This window comes from Tauraco erythrolophus, chromosome 2 (genome assembly GCF_009769465.1).
Source record: "Tauraco erythrolophus isolate bTauEry1 chromosome 2, bTauEry1.pri, whole genome shotgun sequence".
In the NCBI taxonomy this organism is placed as follows: domain Eukaryota; kingdom Metazoa; phylum Chordata; class Aves; order Musophagiformes; family Musophagidae; genus Tauraco; species Tauraco erythrolophus.
The window spans coordinates 70733774-70752301 of record NC_141466.1 but is presented as its reverse complement, the minus strand read 5'-3'; the positions used below and the strand labels follow the sequence as shown (position 1 = coordinate 70752301).

The 18528-nt window shown below is 40.3% G+C and overlaps 1 protein-coding gene across 8 annotated transcripts in view; it reads left to right on the top strand.

The window, feature by feature from the left end:
- HMBOX1 (homeobox containing 1) overlaps positions 1-17648 on the top strand; it is a 113304-nt gene extending 95656 nt beyond the window's left edge. For 2 of the 8 annotated variants that reach the window (XM_086624234.1, XM_086624243.1), the window contains exons 7-11: positions 7963-8045; positions 10289-10384; positions 12075-12169; positions 12365-12496; positions 15896-17648. In XM_086624234.1, the coding sequence (XP_086480360.1) occupies positions 7963-8045; positions 10289-10384; positions 12075-12169; positions 12365-12496; positions 15896-16033 (544 nt within the window). In that variant the 3' untranslated portion in view covers positions 16034-17648. Of the gene's footprint in view, positions 1-7962; positions 8046-10288; positions 10385-12074; positions 12170-12364; positions 12497-13152; positions 13213-15895 lie in introns of those variants that run through there. The other 6 variants (XM_086624259.1, XM_086624252.1, XM_086624270.1 and 3 more) reach the window with 6 other exon arrangements.
- Positions 17649-18528: the final 880 nt, after the last annotated feature.

The following is an 18528-nucleotide window of genomic DNA, read 5'->3' as shown; positions in this document are numbered from 1 at the left end:
TAATTCGCCCCCCTGTAGAAAGTTGAAAAATGTAGATGAGATGTTTGTTTCACGGTTGTCTTCATAAAGGTCTTGTTTATCAGTTGGTTAAGTCCGGAGGATTTAATGCACATAAATATCTCTGTAATGTATAGGTCTCAATTTAAATATTTCAGGTAAATAAAGGAGAACCAGAGATTATATTATTCATGCTTGGATGCCTTGTTAGGAAGAGCTTTGAAGGTGCTGTATGCTCACACCAACCCGTTGTTGAAATATTACAGAACAATTCTCACTTTATCATCATGTCTTGATGTGTTAGCTAGCTAGCTTCAAAAATTTTCCATCTTTTTTTTTTCATTTTATTTTGTGAACAGTTAACTATGTTAGTTTTGGGAGCCCGTGATACCATTAAGCTTAAGGATAGCCATAAAATTTTAGCTGTTGTCTGCTGTCAGTGTCTTCAAGGTGCCTTAAGCGGAAAGTACCTGTGTGTTTCAAATCGCTAAAAATCTCCACATCTTTCTACTCAGAAGAGAGCTGTTGTGTAATTTCAAAAATATTCTTATCACCAAATCCAATTACAAGGAAGAGTAAATCGCCACCTCCGATGTCTTAACTATTCTTTTTTTAATTGTTAATTATCTCGACAGTAGGGTGCTATAGATTAGGAGGCATAGATTATCTTTTGCAAGTATGTGGCTTTCAGAGCTATTCTCAATTAATTCTGGTTTTAAACAAATTTTACGATAACATTAATAGCTTGATAGGATTGTGTTGGTGCTTGAGACCGCTGTCAAAATACTGAGCAAATGATTTTTAAAAAATTAGAAACTTGATGATGTTTTAGTAGCTTTGAAGGTCATACAGTTTTAGCACTCCAGTGCAAGGTGTATTTTTGGTGGTTTAATCTACATTGCAGAGTAGACTCCTGCTAAGAAACATCAGTACAATGACTGTCTCAGAGTTTAGGCACTGATTTGTAAAACCAAAATAGAGAGTCAACTCGATTGTATGAGTTTTTTAATGTGTACTGAAATGACTGCGCAATTTATGTACACAAACACATACTGACGAGTGAAATAATTATAATTTATATATGTCTGATGCTCTAAATGGTCTGGTCCTGTTGAGATCTCTTCTCCAGGTTTGCACTTTTCATGAAAAGAAGTACAAGAATGAAACATCTCTTACAGTGGGAGACTTAAAAACTGCTCTCTCCCTAGATGGAGGGCATGGCAATACCCTGGGGTTGAAAGCTCAAGCTAGGAATGAGATGCAGATTTTTAAAGAATGAGGATTTTAACGGCTTGGTTCCAAAACTTATTTAAAGTTATGGTAGATTCTGCACTGGATAAAATCCCACATTTTTATGTTGGGACTGGTTATCTCTGTAGGTCGAACAGAAGATCAGGGCTTCATGCCAGAATTGCTGAGAAACCTCGTCAGTGCTGTAGAAGAGGTCAAGCTGGAGTCCTACAGTGGTTTCTTCAGTCTTTAAAATCCATCGACCTGTGAGAGCCCTGGCTAAATGATAGTGCTATAGGGAAGACAGTAGAGAGCTGTAGCGATCGTGTTCATCACTGTTTTTACTGGGTTTGGGATTTTTTTATTATTTTTTTTAATTTGTCTTTTACTTGGGTGGAAGGTTGAGTGGAGCTGATGCTGTAGGAATATCTGGACTCAAGTTCCTCTGCTTGCATCCAGAGAGCTGCAGTTCTCATCCCTGGCTGATCTCAAGTGCAAAAGTGGCTCACCAGATGTTTCTTCTAGTAACTAATCTGGTGGTGACGTTTTGCAGTCCTGGGGGAAAGAGAAAATGACGTCTTCAGTGTAATTCTTGGCTCCATCAGAGTTTATCTGTGGAGAGGATATCTTTGAGCTTTAATTTTGCTGTCTAGAATAGAAATTACTTTATTATATATTGTGGGGTGCACTGTTCAGTTGACACACATGCTGTTATTATAGGATCTGTAGAAATATCAGGAGATAAAATGGATGGTGTCATCTGCTGACCTCGCTGAAAATGGCATTAGTGATATTCTTGGCCAGTATTTACTGGGAAATAAACTAGTCATTACACTTTCCGATGAGATTATGCTTTGAATGTCACTTCTCTGACAGTCTGTCTCATGCCATGCAGTGATAAGATCTCAGGCACAGATGACAGTCTAACTTCAGAAATATTTCCATTGATTTGACAGCCTGAATAATAGTTCTGTTAAAAACCACAAAGACTGAAACAATGACCCCTTGCTACTGGGTGATACTACGTTGATAAATATACTAATGAGAGATAAAGTAGGGAACTACATTTGAGTGTTTTATGTAACTTGTCAGTGGAAAGCAGAGGTACTGTTCAAAGGGAAACTAGATAGGGAGCTGAAATTACAGGCAGTCTTATCGAAGACAAAAGAGCAGCTTGCGCACTGGTGTATTGTGACACCAGAGGGTTTGGCAGGGAGCTCAGTCCTGGTGGCAGCAAGATCTTCTGTTCATCAACAGGGGTCAGATGGGAGCTGGGGAAAATGGGCAGTTCTGGTTTTCCATACGTCCCTGGGCCAGTCGCCGAGCCCATGGCTCAGCCTTTGCTGTTAGCATCGGTTGAAGAGGATGTGTGTGAGCTGCCACTGAAGGAACTGGTCCCAGCTGCGCGTTTCAGCCGTCTCCTGCCCGCCTCCCTTGGCTGCACAACAACTGCTCTTGGCATGTGTGGGGAGCTGGACCAGAGGAGCAGTTGGGCAGAAAACCTTCCCGCAAAAAGGGAATGAAGGAGAGGATAGGACCATTCCTTTCAGTCTGTGCTTAAATTGTGTTAAGCTGGACTGCAGCCTGAGTCTCGGGGAAGATGCCCTTCGCTGGAGGAGTTAGACCCCCAGCAAGAGTGCCAGGATATTTCACTTGCAGATTCTTCCAGCATTGATGAAAGTGGGAACCCAGAGATGCAAACACGAAGTTAAGTGAGGGAGTGAACTTGCAGCACGTCTGCTGTTCTTCAGTAAATCTCCACCTGCGTATTCTTACCTCCTGTTAATTGCAAGGTGAATTATCCTTTTTTCAGTGAGATTGCCCTGGTCTACACATACCTGAATTACTTCACCTTGAGCATGTGTAATTCTGCTGACCTGCGGTGAATTGTTACCCTGCAAAACATTTGAGCCTCTCTACTTTGAATCACTTCCACACTTTGAAGCTTTAACTGTTATGTCATGCTGTAAACTAAGCCTTTCCCCAACCCAGGATCTTTTGGGCTGTTCTAGGTTTTTGTGTGTTTGTATCTGAAATCCAGCCCTGTGAAAAAGCATCGAACCTGGCCGTCCTTCCGCTGCTTCGTAGCTTGGGTCGTTTCAAACACTTCCCTGGCAGCTGCAAAACTGATACGAAGCAGCAAAAACTTCCACTGTGGATTATCAGGAACACTACTGAGGCACTGCTTAATGCATCTGATATCTAAGCCTGGATAACAGAAGCCGTACAGCCGAGCAAGAAAAGATTGGCAGCTATTGCAGGAATTCAGATAGGGGCACCTTGGTAGAGAGTGAGGGAGAATGCGTTTACTTCCATTACGGAGCCTGAGGCTGAGATGGATTCTCTCTCCGTCATTGTCCTAAGCACATTATCCCTGAAAGAAAGAGGGTTTCTCTGAATCTGCAATTTTTCTAGGCTTCAGTGTTATTGAAATGAAACTGCTTCAAGGATATCTACATTCTTTACCATCATATGGATTCTCATCTCATGTAAATTATTTGGCCACTTTTCATTTTAATCCTCCACTGTCATTTTCTACAAAAGAGATCATTTGGTTTCTTCGTTGAAGGTATTCAGCTGACAGCTGCCCTTTGTCTAGAAAGCAGCGTGCCTTTGCAGGATTTACTTGTGCCTGCTTCCTTTTTTTTTTTTCCCCCCACTCCTTTGAAGTTCATATTGCTTCATATTTTCATCTGTAGCTTTCAGGAACTTTTCAGGTTGTGAACAGGCTGTGGTTTGTAGCTGTGAAGAGAAATTCAGACATCCCACGTTCTTTCCCTGTCCCTTAGCAAGGCTATACGTGGCTGATAAGAAACAGAACAGGAAGCAGATTAATTTATTTCCTGCTTGCAAGAAGAACTGTAGTCAAAAAATTCACAAGTGTGTTCACAACTTCTACATGAGCAAACCTAAACTGTCCATGATGAAGTCTTGAATTTTTTTCCACGGCTTCTGTGTCTTGAAAACTTAATTATTCTCACCTGTTTTCCACAAGTGTTGGGAGGCTTTAAATGTTGTGCTTTATGTTGTGGTATATCACCCACAAGTCCCATTAAGACCTTGAAATAAAGGATGGGAATGAAATATGATGTGTTGGTAGAGTGTGTATACGGAGAATTTGGAGACTGAGGATGAAAATTGGCTCTTAACGGTTGAGGTTGTATGTTTTTGATTACCTGTAGCGATGAGACCTTTTCTTTTAAGACTGAAAACTCCTGAGTGTGATAAAACCAGCTCACACTGTCAAAGGTTAAAAGCACAATATGGTGATGGAGAAGAATATTATCAGGAGACGTTGAGGAGAAGATACGGTTTTGGGGAGCACGAGTTGAGGGCTGGACAAGTTTATGGCAACTTAAATGTGTGGGGGAAGGACGAAGCATGTCATTAATGTGGGTAAGGAATAAGCCAGCAGGTTGAAGGAGAGGCAAGTTCTAAAATTACTGTGTCAACTACAGAAACCAAGTTTATCTCTTCAGGTAGTGCCCTTCCAGCTCCCCTCTGGTACCTGCTTAGCTTTGTGATCTCCATGAAAAGGTCTTATATTACCAGTCTTATTTACCTTGTTTCAGTGCCTGAGAACTTTTGAACTTTTTGTTGTTTTTTTCATAAAATAGACTTTCCAGACAAAAAGAATTTCAGATTTTCAAACGAGAATCACTTTTCTTGTAGAAACTTTCAGACATTTACATTAAAAGATAAGAACTTTGTGTTAGAATGTAAAGAAAATGTTTCAGAATTATGAAAAATAGGTTTTGATCCAATCAAATAAAACTGTTCATAGCTTATTCAGTTGTAAAATGTGTTAAGATAAGAATTACTGTTTCAGCAGCGAGTTTTTTTTCTAAATCACAGAAATGATTGGACTACACAAAGAAAGCTTCCTCGTTTGCCAGAAGAGGTGTCTCATTCATTGTCCAGTTCTGAAAGTTAGCTCCATCACAGGGAGATTTCCTGTTATCCCAGAGAATTGTAAACTTGAACCTAAGTTTTGTTATTGTTAGAAAATGTGAGCTTTTTTTGTTGGAGCCAGCAAAAGCGTATGGCAGTCAGTGGCTTGTTAAAAGGATAGTGCTTAGTTACGTGCCAAGAGAAGGATCACTAGTGGCTCTTGTGTTGTCTTTCCTGCATTAATTGGTGTCTCAGCTTCTTGCATCCACATAAGAATGGGCAGTTCAATTATACACCGTTTCTTAATTTTACATCTTTTGTCATTTGTTCCATAAAGTTAGGTGTTGTCTAGCAGTTTTGTGACCACAGAGGATCTAGATCCATAATATTGCATGATACCAGGGTTTCACCTTCTGGTTTTAGTACCTTGTCATGTAGATCCCCCGGGTTTTATAATGTTATGGAATTTCTTTCGTGGTATTTGTTCTTGACTTTTGACAAGTATCTATAAACAAAATTATGTTCAGCGAAGGGAGTCCGTAAAATAGCTGTTATGGCTATCAAAATTGCTGAGCTCATTTTTGTATATGTAGTGATGACCTGGATTCCTGATTAGGCCTCCAGGTCATACGATATATTCATGTAAATAATAGTACAGCAGTTTTCAGCTGTGATGTCTTGACATTACTTTATCTCATGACACTTAAAAGAAGAAATAGTTCTTGGCTCTGAGCAGAGAGTGCAGTGCTGTATTTCATAGGTGCGAGAGCTGAGACACTGTCATGAGGCAGTTGGACTGGGATCCTGAGCTGCTGCTTCCATCACTGACGACTAGAAAAGCATTTTCTGGTCTGTTTTCCAAGCTCAAGCTCTCCATTCTAAAAAAAAAACTTTGTACAGAACACAACGCCTTTGAACAGAAATTTGCGCCTTAAGATAGATGCATTGATCTCTTCAAATGATGTAATAATAGGAAGGATGATATGCCTGAAAGAAGAAAGAATATATTTTTTAAAATACCATCCCCAGAAACTGAAGGTACTGTTGAAAGCAGAGGGGGGAAGAAAATCTCTCGTTGATAATTCCAGGAGTGTTCCTGCTTGTGACAGTGCCAGGTTGACGATGCTACGTACTAGAAGCTTCCCAGAAAGTAAGTGTAACCAGGTGTTCTCTTCAGATCTAATGGCAAAACCTCAGCTGTTTTTTCAGAGTAGGTTCAAGCATAGTGGGAGTCACAGTTATGGTCAATCTCTCCGGACTTACTTCGCTGGACCTTTGAGTTGCTCTTAGGAAGAAGTAGTGGATGTTTACGTATAAATGTGATTGCCTCCAAAGCCCAAATGGGTAGTACGGATGTGGCCTGCTCTTTGTTTAGTGAAGATGGAGCTATTTCTGTCGTTTCATTTGCTCTCTTAGGTAGCAAATCAAGTGGAAGCACATTAACAGTGCAACTAGCTGTGCTAATGTGTGATTGCTCTTGGTCAATGAGTAGCAACTTTGAAACAGGACTCCATTTGTGGGCATAACTGCAACTGTAAATAACACTATGAGCAATGGGAGGGAGAAGTAGTACCTCAAATTCAAACTGAATGTTCAAAATTTGTATTTATAGTGAATTGAAATAGACTGCAAGTGAAATAGTGAGACCAGCATTAATACCACTTATTCAAAAGGAGGTTGGGCAGAAACAGTTGCTGTACGGACCAGAATTCAGGTTTTCATAGACAGTAACTGTGCTGGGGACGATCCGCCCAAAGAGAAATATGACCGTGGAAAATAAGAATTACCGAAATATGCCTAAATCTGCTACTACCAAATGATGTGCAATTAAAGGAAATACTTTTCTTTCCAACTACAGAGCAGCTGTCCAACAGCTGAGCCTGCTGCCGATCAAAGAATTCTTGGGATTATATATTACGGGCAATCTACAGAAAAAAATGTGATAGTCCCTGCTTATGGCATGCTTATCAGAGTCCATTGAAGTAAACAGGACTTTTTGTTGTTTTTAATGCAAATCTGATAAGCTCTGTAGAATGCAAATCTGTTCATTAAAATTTGTAAACCACTTAAATGAAATAAAAGAGAAAACAGTTTAACTTTTATAGGATGTTTATTGCATATAAAGTACAATAAAGTCACAATTATTCGGAAAAAAAATACTGTTAAAATATACTATACTCAATACGTGATTCTGGGAAAGGTTTAAAATTTTTAAATTGTGATTTTTAAAAACTAGTCTGACTAGAAATCTTAGTGTATTACTGTGTAGTTTTGTCTGCACAATCTTTGTGCCATATCTGTCTAAAGTACGCGGTATTTGTGTGTGTGCATAATATATGTGCAAGTATGTATGTATGTATGCATATATTAACCCAGGGAGCAAAATAAATATTGAACAGCTCCTTCGTTTGTAGGATGCTGCCTAAGGGGTGGGGGTATGTCAGGGAAAAAAAAAAAGTAAATGATAGTAAAGATGGAGTCATGGCCTATGATGTCTTCTGACACAATGCTTCACTTGGCAGTCTTAACTCTGACATTAGTAGTATTGCCTGCATTGTAGTATCTCCCAGTATAATATTCCAAATGCGGAGGTGACACTGCAAATGCTGAGATAATATTAATTTATCTGAGGCATTTGGGAAGTTTGATTCACTCTGTGTGGATATGAGTGCATGCCGATACTGCCTTACGCATATACACCTTTACATAAAATTTACTGTGTCTGTGTTGTCTCTGTAAGAGTCATACATAAACTAGCAGTTGACACCGTTTAGTGAAGCTGCTTTGGAGCCTTCATGCTCTGATTTCTGAAAAAAAAAACCTTTTTTTTTTCCCCTCTTGCAGTTACTTCAATGAGAATCAATATCCAGACGAGGCAAAGAGAGAAGAAATTGCCAACGCCTGTAATGCAGTTATACAAAAGCCAGGTGAGGAGCTGATCACGGTGTCCTTTCCAAAGGCAACTGCAATTAGATTTCAACATCTCCTTGCTAAATTCAGCAAATCTCATTTTATGGCTATTACTAACAAATGTAGTGCTCTCAACTAGCAGTAGGTTTCTTCTTGAGCGTTCTATAACTTGTGTTGTTCAGAGCTGCCATACTTAGACAGTCAATGCAATTTTCAAACCTAAGTGCCGATGTCGGCAACTTAAATTTCCACCAGTAGAGATAAGAAGTACAAGTTGTGCATCTGAACGTTTTACTTACACAGCTTTGCAAATGGCATTGCTAAGAAAATAAACATGTCTGAGAGGTTTTCATTCTCTGCATTCAGTTATTTCAAAGGACTTCTGTAAGTGCTCAGTAGCGATTTGAGAATTTTATTACACTCCACGAAAGTGGATTTTGCTGGTTCCATTTTACAGATGGAAAATCTGAAGTTCACAGACTGAGACTTGCCGGAGATTATACAGCAGATCCTTGGAGGAGTAAGGAGCACAGCTTTACTGTTTCTCATTTTTCTTTACAACTTCTAGACAGGGATCTCATATTAGAATCTGTTTGTTAATGGAGGACTTTGCGTTTAAGTCAACAAGTTGTATTTTCCCTGCTCCCAGAGAAGTCATACTTGGGATAGGATCGTGAATATTCAGTGTAGTATAAGCAAGCCTGGAAGAGTGGGCATACCTGCCTTTGCCTAGTTTTGCTAACCAAACATTTACATAGTTTTCAGAACTTGTATTTTGGATACACTTAGATTTTTATATAACCAGAATAAAAACGAATGCAAAGGAAAGCTAAAGCATGACTCCTGAACGTTGGAACAGTCATAGGATAACACAGTATCGTAGAGCAATTTAGACTGGAAGCGACCTCTGGAGATATCTGATCAAGCAGGACCACCTTAGATTAGGTTGCTGAGGGCTTTACCTTGTTCAGTTTTGAGTATCTCCAAAACCAGAGGTTGTCCCACCTCTAGGCGCTTGTTCCAATGTTGAGCACTCTAATGGCAAAATACTTTTTCCTAACGCCTAGGTAAAATTTCCCTTGTTGCAACGTCTGTGTGTTGCCTCCCGTCTTTTTGTTGTGGAAGCAGAATGACCTATTGGGTAGAGCAGCGAAGAGATGCGGATTTTATTCCTGGCTGTGTTGGTGGTTGGTTTAGCAACTTGGAACAAACTACTTAAACACCATGTCTCGAGATCAGTAAAATACTGTGAGTGATACTGATGCAAAGCATTAGGAGACAGCATAGCTATCTATTTCCAGATTTTTCTTTCTTTCACATGTCTTATCTCTCCTTGCTTGTTTAAGTTGGCAGATCGCTGCAATTACACGAATGTTTTGTATGCTGAATAACTAAACTTTGAGAAACAGTCTGAAGCAGGGTAGTCTCCTCTCCATGTAGCCTGCAGAGGACTGAGGATGCAGCTACATTGAGTATTTTATGTAAGGTCAAGGCCAACTGAAGAAGTTTCCATCATGCTCTGGCAACGCTGAATCCCTCCAGTCTTCCCTCTTTCATGCTGGTGATCAGAAAAAGGTGTTGCTTCCTGTAGCTGGCTGGTGGTTGTTGGAATTTTTTTTTGCTGGTTTAAGTGTAAAACTCCAGTGATCTGGTTTTGAACATCTCCCCCTTCTCCCAGAAGATCGCAAGTGTCCCAGCACAATTGAGAGCGTGTGATTAGTGTTGCAGGAGCACGATAGTGGCTCGTGCTGGAGAGGAAGGAAAGCAGGCTGGGGGGAGATGACACAAAATTTCTTCATTCGTTTTGTTGCTGAAGAAAACACGTCATTGAACTGTATCCTGCTGGCACATAGTAAGAGAAGTAGCCCAAGGGTATGTGATTTGTGGCAGGGCTGTGAATTGAATTTGAGTTTTTTGAATCTCAGTTTTGTGCTTGAACTAGAAAAGCAGCCCTCGCTTCTCCCACGGCTCTGGATTTAGTTGATTGAAGCTGCAAAGAAATTCCTGTATTTCAGATTTTTAAAAAAGAAGAAAGACTACTTTGTTTTTAGAGAGATATTTGGCATTTATTACCATAGCATCTGGGCACAGTACTCTGATTCACATAAAAATCACTTTATTCTCAGTTATAATAACTTTTCAGTGCTGTCTGTATTTCAGGGGTTTATCACATATATAGGAGTCTTTTGCCTACCTCTGGAACCCAGTGAGCAACAATGCTGTATTTTTATTTTTTTTTTAATTTCCGTTACTTTCATAGGAAAAAAGTTATCGGATTTGGAGCGAGTTACCTCCCTTAAAGTGTACAATTGGTTTGCCAACAGAAGAAAGGAAATCAAGAGAAGAGCCAATATCGGTAATGTATCAGAGAGCCTGCTGTCGAGGGTTAGTACGTACATGTGCTCAGGAGAGATGGAAAATACATAGGATTGTATTAATGAAAATACTAGAGGTTCTGATGCTCTCAATAGACACATAGAGCAATTTTTAAAATTAGTCTCTTGCTTTTCCAGATATTTTTCTAAAATACGGGTAGGAATTTAATTCATAGAATTCCATCATTGATACAGGAAAAATGGTACAGTTATGAAGTTTTATTGGAAGATCAGTTTTTAAAAACCAAAGGGGGACTTTTGCTGGTGGAAGGAGAATTGTATTTCCCTATGCTCAGGCTCCTTTGGGTATCCAAAATAAAATCTAAAATAAATCCTCAAAATATCTGCATTGGAAATAAGGGAAATTGAGATGATTGCAAGTTCACAACTTTAGCATGCTGTTTAAATGAAAAGTGGCTGTTGTGAAGAGCTTTTATCTGGTTATAAGTTTCCGTGTGTCTGTGTTCCACTGAAATGTGCTTGTTTTTTCAGCCAAAACCTGGGGATGTATTTCTTACTGTCATCCCTGAGACCCCACAGGGATCTAAGAGTTCAGATGAGTTGTTTTACATCTCAGATACAGCCACTAAGACCAAAGGCTCTGCAAGCCAACTTCTCATTCCAGTTACACCTGTGCTCCTTATTGCTTTCCAAGGGATTGCACAGTGACAAGTGGCTGGAACAAAGTAATAATTTTTCTTGATGATGGGGATAAAACAAAAGTCACTTCACAGTCAGCCCTGCAGGTTCTTTGAGTGATGAATAGCTGATCATAAGGAAATTAGAAGCGACTCTGAACTTGGAAGAAGTAGACCTTCTAATGTGAATAAACATGAGATATTCTAATGAGAATAAACATACATTAGTGGCCAGGATTCGACAAACTTCTGCAATGCATGCAAAATTTTATGCACTTAGTTAGATACTATGCAGAATTGTGTTCGTGATACTTGAACAGAGATCCATACCTCCCTATTACCAATATTTTTGCAGATGTCAAATGTTAGGCCCTTTTACTCTGCTTCTTTTCACCTTATTTGTGAATAAGAAAAATTTCTTTTTACAGCATTTGTTGTGTTACTGAAGTTTAACCTAAATTTATTTTTTTAAAAATGAAATCTGTTGAAGGGCGGGAGGGGAACAAAGCAAAGTTAGTCCAAGGTGGGTGGAGTTACAGCTCTATCTGTTCTGCATGGGGAGAAGGGTCGGAGGGAGATTGGAAAGACCCAAGGGAGCTTTAGATGCGTGGATCCTACTGGAAGATGAAGATATTTGTGTTTTTAAATCCCTTAAGTGCTTTAAAAAAATTTCTCCATCTATTTTCAGACACTCCCCGCCCCCCTCAAGTCCTGCCAGTCCAAACTATGTGGGAAGATCTACAGGGAATGCCTTTGCCACTCCAGTGCATTAGAAATAAAGCTAATTTCTAATAGGGCTGGCTGGAAAACAAGGATTCTTACTCGCAAACAAGTCTGTTAGTTGGCAGGGAAGGATTTCAGGCAAACCAGTATCTGTACATATGCTACCTTCCCAAATACTGGAGAGTGAAGAGGAAGAGGCTAAGAACTAACTCTGTTCTTCCAGTTATTCTAACTTCTTGAAAAAACAGTAGTTACTTTTAATTACTCTAATGCATCAGATAAATTAGGGATCCATTTGCTTTTTTCGAAGAAGCAGCAATCCTGGAGAGCCATGGAATAGATGTACAGAGTCCAGGAGGTCATTCCAACAGCGACGACGTTGATGGCAATGACTACTCAGAGCAGGTAAGCATCGTGGCCTCAAAAGGGAGAGCTCCCGCGACACAGGAAGAGGCCCTCCACCTCTCGCGAATCGGATGTCTCTTGGTTTTGTTTTGCTTTTATATAATTTTAACGGGGAAAGTGGAAGAGCACAGCTCCCCTGTTTGAATGTGTTGAGCAACCAGTATTCACCCACATGGATTTATTGTCATACAACAGGACACTTGGCAAGTACGCAATGGGGAGGAGGAGGGAAGATGTTCAGAGGGAGGCAGAGAAGCAGAGAAGGTAGAAGAAGACAGGAGGATCTGCTCCAAACAAGCAAGTTACACCATTCACGCCATACGCAATGTATGAAAAATGTTAGGAGAGTGTTAACTCACCCAGTGTACCATGCGTAACTTGCGCTCTCCTTACCCCTGGTACCCTTCTAGTTACCCACCCTCAAGAAAGGACGTACAGGTCTTTCACAGTTGCTCCTATGTATCAGGCACCAACATGCATCCCTGCAAAACTGGGCATGTGTGTTCTTCTTGCACCTGTTATTTCTTTTTGCAAGAAATGGCTCCATTATAGCCTGTGCTACAGCTCCTGTGAGTTGCTTTTCTGGCACCCAGGCAGGTACAGCAGTGAGACCCTGCCCAGTGCACTTTATAATCCCTTTTGTCAACCTCGCCCAGCCAGACGTACCGAGCACCCTCCTATAAGGTGCTGAGCTCCCTCCCTTTGTCTGTGGGAGTACCTTTCAGGAGCATCTCAGGATCTGTCCCTAAGACACTGACAGACAAAGGGTGAAGGGTGGGGGGAAAGGATTTCATTAAATAACTTTCAACATGTATTTGGCCCCGTACCTGTTTCGTATTGTTCTGCAACGATGTGCCACTATTTGGATTGTTTACATATTATCTGTCTTTTTTTTTCCTTTTTACATTTTAACTCTTGCCTATTCTCTATTTTTCTTGGTTATTTTTAACCCTTGACAGCAACTTCTTTTTTAAATTCTCTAGCAAAAGAATACCCCTTCCCGCACTCTGAGCCCTCACCTACCCTAAAGTTGGTGACCCTTCCTTCACACACCTTCCTGACAGGTATTGCATCCCCTTCCCAATTTTCCTTCAGGTGTCAGTTGTTGACCAAAACCCCTCAGGGCTGTGTGTGCTTGGCACCAGTGGACTCGAATGGTTCACTTACTTGGTTCTGGTTTTGATAGGAGCTGTGTTCTGTGCTACACCCAACAGCTGGGGTGGGCAGATCGCTTTTAATTGACTCGTTTGGGAGAATTAGGTAGGTCTCCTTCTATAAAGGCTGCTGGTGGAGTTTAATAGCAACTGAGTGTCCTGGAATGAGTCCCTAGCAGACTTGGCTGTGGCCCAGTACGACAGATATCTGGCAGAGGCATTCCCAGCCGCTCTGCTTCCGATGGACATTAAGGCCCTTTTTATAGGTCATCACCAGCAGATTTGGTGGAACCAACCGTGCTAGCTCTAGATGATGAGAGGCTGCTCTGTGACTGTTATAAAATATTTTGAAACTGCTGCCCAGCACAGATAATCCCTTGTCAGTCAGATGCACAACCCGAATACTGAGATGAAGTGTCATGTAGACTCCCAAAGTGTGTTTTTCTTCTGTGTGTTATCCAAAACACTTTGAAAAGAGAAATAAATCGGTCATTAAAATTCAAAGATCTTTATTTAGAGTTCTTAAAAATTATGTTTCTCAGGAAATGGAGCTGGGTTCCTCTATGAAGTGTAATTAGGCATCAGCAGTGAAGCAGATTAAATGGCAAGCTCTCCTGATGACCGTTTTAACATCCCTTAGCTGTTAAAACCATAAATTCCGTTTTCCACAGCGGCACTTAAACTCCAGTAAACTTTAAAACACAAAGTTTGTCCAAATACTAATGAAGTGACTAAACCTGCAGAAGTCAGAACTTTTGAAGTCTTAACTGTGGTAAAGAGTACTGGGAGAACCTTAGAGTATGTACACATCACAATATTGGCCCTACATTTGTTGTAAATAAATGCATTCCTTTAAATAACCTCAGTATTTTCTGTCCCCCTCAGTATTTGCCACTTGTCATCTTAATTTAAAAATGCTTTATACGCATTTTGAATTTTAAATTTCACAAGTTCATCACTGAAAGGCTTTTGGGAGACTGATGGATGTTTAGCATTTCCTTTCTGTACATTAAAAAAAAAATAAATCGTTAAAAATTGCAAGATCATGATGTGGTAACTATTAGTACCCCACTTTAAAGAGGGGAAAACGTAGTGTTTTTGCCCAATGTCCCAGAAGAATTTATTTGACAGATGGGAGCAGAGATTGAATATTGCTGATTCTCCTTCCTGTCATTCAAAAGCAAGCCCTATTGCTGATGTAGACTGATAAACAAATCACTATAAAATTTATGCTAGAATTGTCAGACTTTTAGGTCTGTTATTGTGTGGCTATTACACACCTATCGAAGGTAGCCCTTGTTCACTGATGTTTAAAGTTTCAGTGCAGTTCTGTAGCAGCACAGTTCCTCTGTATTAGTTTTACTTGCCAGCCATCACAGCCGTCAACTTAGTGGTCCTCTTACAGCTGAGAGACTTCTCTCTTTAGAAAACAAACACAAAGAAATGTGTGGCCTGTAGTTCAGTGGACTGGAGAACCTAGCAGTATCTGCACCTGGATGTTTGAATTAGGGTGGTTTCAGTCCCCTGAAATCATTGCGCTGTTTTCTTAACAGCGTAGGAGGTTTTCAGCATCTTTTTCCCTATAGCTGTGTGAATTCAGTGTCTTCACAGGATACTGGCTCAGACCAAGGGTTGGTCAAGGTTTATATCCTGTTTCTGAGTGAGGTCAATAGTAGTATTTAAGGAAAAGTATTTGTACATAACAAGACAATTATAGAATGATTTATTATAGTAGCTTCCAGCTTCTTGAAGTCAGTAGTTGAGAGGCTTCCTGAGCCAGCAGCAGCTGTATCCACTTTTGTTTTTGATAGTTCCTAGTTGACTAATTTTCCCTGAACGTGTCTAACCCTTCCCCCTTTTAAAGCCTTTTTTTACTTTTGTCTGGTCTAAAAATCAGTGAATCCTACAATTAAACTGTGAAAAGTGAAGCAGTGCTTCCTGTTGCTGCTTTGGAATATGTTACCATTCCAGGGAGTGCCTTTGCTTAGTAGATCCCAAGAAGCCACCAACAATGGTGCTCTATTTACTGATTATTTATAGTAAACGTTTACCGTATCAACCATCAGCCATTTCTTTTCCAAACTGAAGAACCCGAGTCTGTTTAGCCTCTCCTTGCAAGGAAGCCACCCCGTGCCTCTCTTCCCCTGGGTTGCCGTTCTCTCTACCTTTTCTCATGCTTTAAATGAGGTGGCCAGAGCTGTGTATTCAGACTGTAAGCGTAGCATGAATTTGTGTAGTGCCTAATGATTCCTATCTTAGTTTGATTTTCCGACATACCTTGTGTAATGTATCGCTTTTGTCTTTATAATTTAATATTTTCCTCAGACTATCCCTCTCCCTCAAATTTCTCTCTCAAAAATTGGGTACGCCACTCCTTGGCCCGCTTAACCTTTGTCTGCGCAGTGAGGGAAATTGGTCCTAAATCAATGTTATAAATTCCTTTCATTTTCTACCCCTGTAACGAACATGCGATTTGCTGCCCCTAGCCCATTACTTTACACACTAGTTTTGTCTGCTGGTTTTCTACTTACGGAGTAACGATGCTTCTCTCTTCTCCTCTCCGCATGCACAGGATGACAGCACTAGCCATAGTGACCATCAGGACCCCATTTCATTAGCCGTGGAAATGGCAGCGGTAAACCACACCATCTTGGCATTGGCCCGGCAAGGAGCCAACGAGATCAAGACAGAGGCTCTAGACGACGACTGATACAAAGAAAGGAGAGGGTCAAAGCAAGAAGTAACTTAGTTTTAGACGTAGCACCTTAGCAGACTTTCCTCGGTCCTTAATATGTGTTCTTACAGTATAACTTTGCAGTTTCTTGTACGTCAGTTAGCTGTTAGGGTCTTGTTCTGTGAAGATGGCATGGTGCCCTCAGCCTTTGCATATACTCTCTCAGTATTAATTCCCAATAAATAATCAATCAACCAACCAACCTCCCTCTCCCAGCCCCAGTGGCTAGAAAAATCTTGCTGCTCTGTCTTAGCATTCAAAGTGCTTCCAGGTATTTTAGACAGCCCTCAATTACAAGTCTTAGGCTACACTTAAAATCTTGGATACCCTTAGAGATTGTGTTAAAAAATAGTCTGTACGCTTTTCCTTCTCTGAGACTGAAAGGATGCAAGCTGAGGTAGTGGCACAGGGTCGATGGACACCAGATTGGGAGTATCAACAGAGAGTAAAAAGAACACTAGAAACCCCACTTCAGCATGGGAATAAATGATTTCCAGCTGCAATAAGCCGTGCCTCACTGGTCATACAGTGACTCAATACACTTTTGGGTGCTGTGCTGAGAATGTCCATTGAAAACACACTCACATAGTTCGGTTGATGTTCATATATTCAACACAGACATCCTCTACTCTCACAAGCTGCGTGGCTTAGTGGATAAGTACTGCCTTCTGCCTCTGGGACCATGATTGAAGCCCAGCCTGGGATCATGTGAAAAATGAGCTGAATGTCTAATGGACAACAGTCCACTTCTCAAAACCACTATTCATTATTTGGCATGGCTAGCAGTGCCTGCTCAGAAGAGGTCTAGACTCTATTGATCTGTCATTAACAATTTCACCATTTATTCTTCCTCTCGCCTTTTCTATCCCCACCCTACTCCCCTCTCCACTTTGCCACTTTCAAAAGCAGTGTTTTCCAGGAAGGTATTAAGGTTGTAAATGGGTGAGTGGATTTTTACACATCTGTGTAACTACTGCCTACGTCCTGACTAGACTGAAAGGTTATTGGAGAACTTGGCATCTGACCTCTGCTAGATAGCCATCATAGCGTAAATATTCTCCTAAATATGAACTTTTCTTTATTTGTTTAAAGGCAGGAGGATCTCTTACCTGAGAAATGGGGTGTGAATGTTTTGTGTTCTCTTTACTCTGTCTTAACATCTTGTTAAGATGTGAGAAAGCTATACTGCTACGAGCAATTTAATGAATAATTGGAAGCCATACTGATAATGGATGTGGTAATATTTGTAAAGCAAACCTACTTTAAGTAGCAGAAACTAATGGAATTGTTTTCCTTGATCATATGTAGCACTTTTGTTACTTTTTTCTTAAAGATATTTATATTTGATAAGTCTTTTTTTTATCATTTGAGAATTCAAAATACCAAACAGCAAACTTGCATTACAGAGTCACCCTGCGATCACCTTGTCATCTAGTATCTAAATGATGAACTGTGTGTGCATCTAAGAAAATTACATCTGCTGGCATTGTGTGGAAATGATCTCCTGGCATCCTGATAAAATGATATGTTGCTGCCGGTAAGAGGAAACGTTTCGATGGAAACAGCATGGAAAGTGTTAGAGACGGGCAGGACTGTGTTACATTAAAAATAAAAATTAAAAACCTATGTAAATTTTTGTATGTAGCTATATAAAAATTTGCATAGCATTTCCACAACATTCCATTTTTATCTTCCCAGTTTCTGTGGGAATAGCTTAAGAAGGGGAAAACAGCTTAGCCTGAGGGATGGGTTTCCCTTTTCTCCCCTCCACATCTAAAGGTGAAGGGAATGAAGGGAAGTTGCTATTCCTTGGCTCGTTCTCACCCCTTCCTCACGCTTAACTCTCAGAGAACAATGTGAACTTCTCAAATGTGGCTCCTCAGCAGGTTTTTAGCCAGCCTAAACCCCTTCAAGGCGTCAGCTAACTAGCGCGTCTTTACATCTGTTAATCTTGTGAAAATTGCTTAGGTAAGTGTGGAGGAGATTTTGTGCTTTCAGAGGGCACAGAGTTGGCACCTCTTTGTCTCTGTAACTTTGAAGATATATAGGTAGGGCTTGGCCTCGTCTTTCATTTATGGATTTCATTGGAAAATTTATGTGCTTTCCTTAGATATAGATCACTGAAGCAGAATGAAGCTGTCTTTTTTTTCTGGTTTATTGCGTTTCTTGAGTAGGCAAATTCATAAGTAGCATCAGGGCAGACTCAGGAAAGAAAGGAATTGGATCAGCGACCGTTGCACCATTGCAGTTTTTTTCTTAACGTGTGTATGAATGTTTCAGTGCTAAGGAGTGAAAGGACAGGGAGAGCTTTTATTTCTATTTTTGCACAGCAGAATGATTGAGCAAACTATAGCCTTAGTGGAATTTTACCTACTTATTCATACTACAGTCACACACCAAGCTGACAAGCAACATCCACGATTTATAGTAAGGAGATTTTAATAATCGATGGCCTCTTTACGTTGAGATTG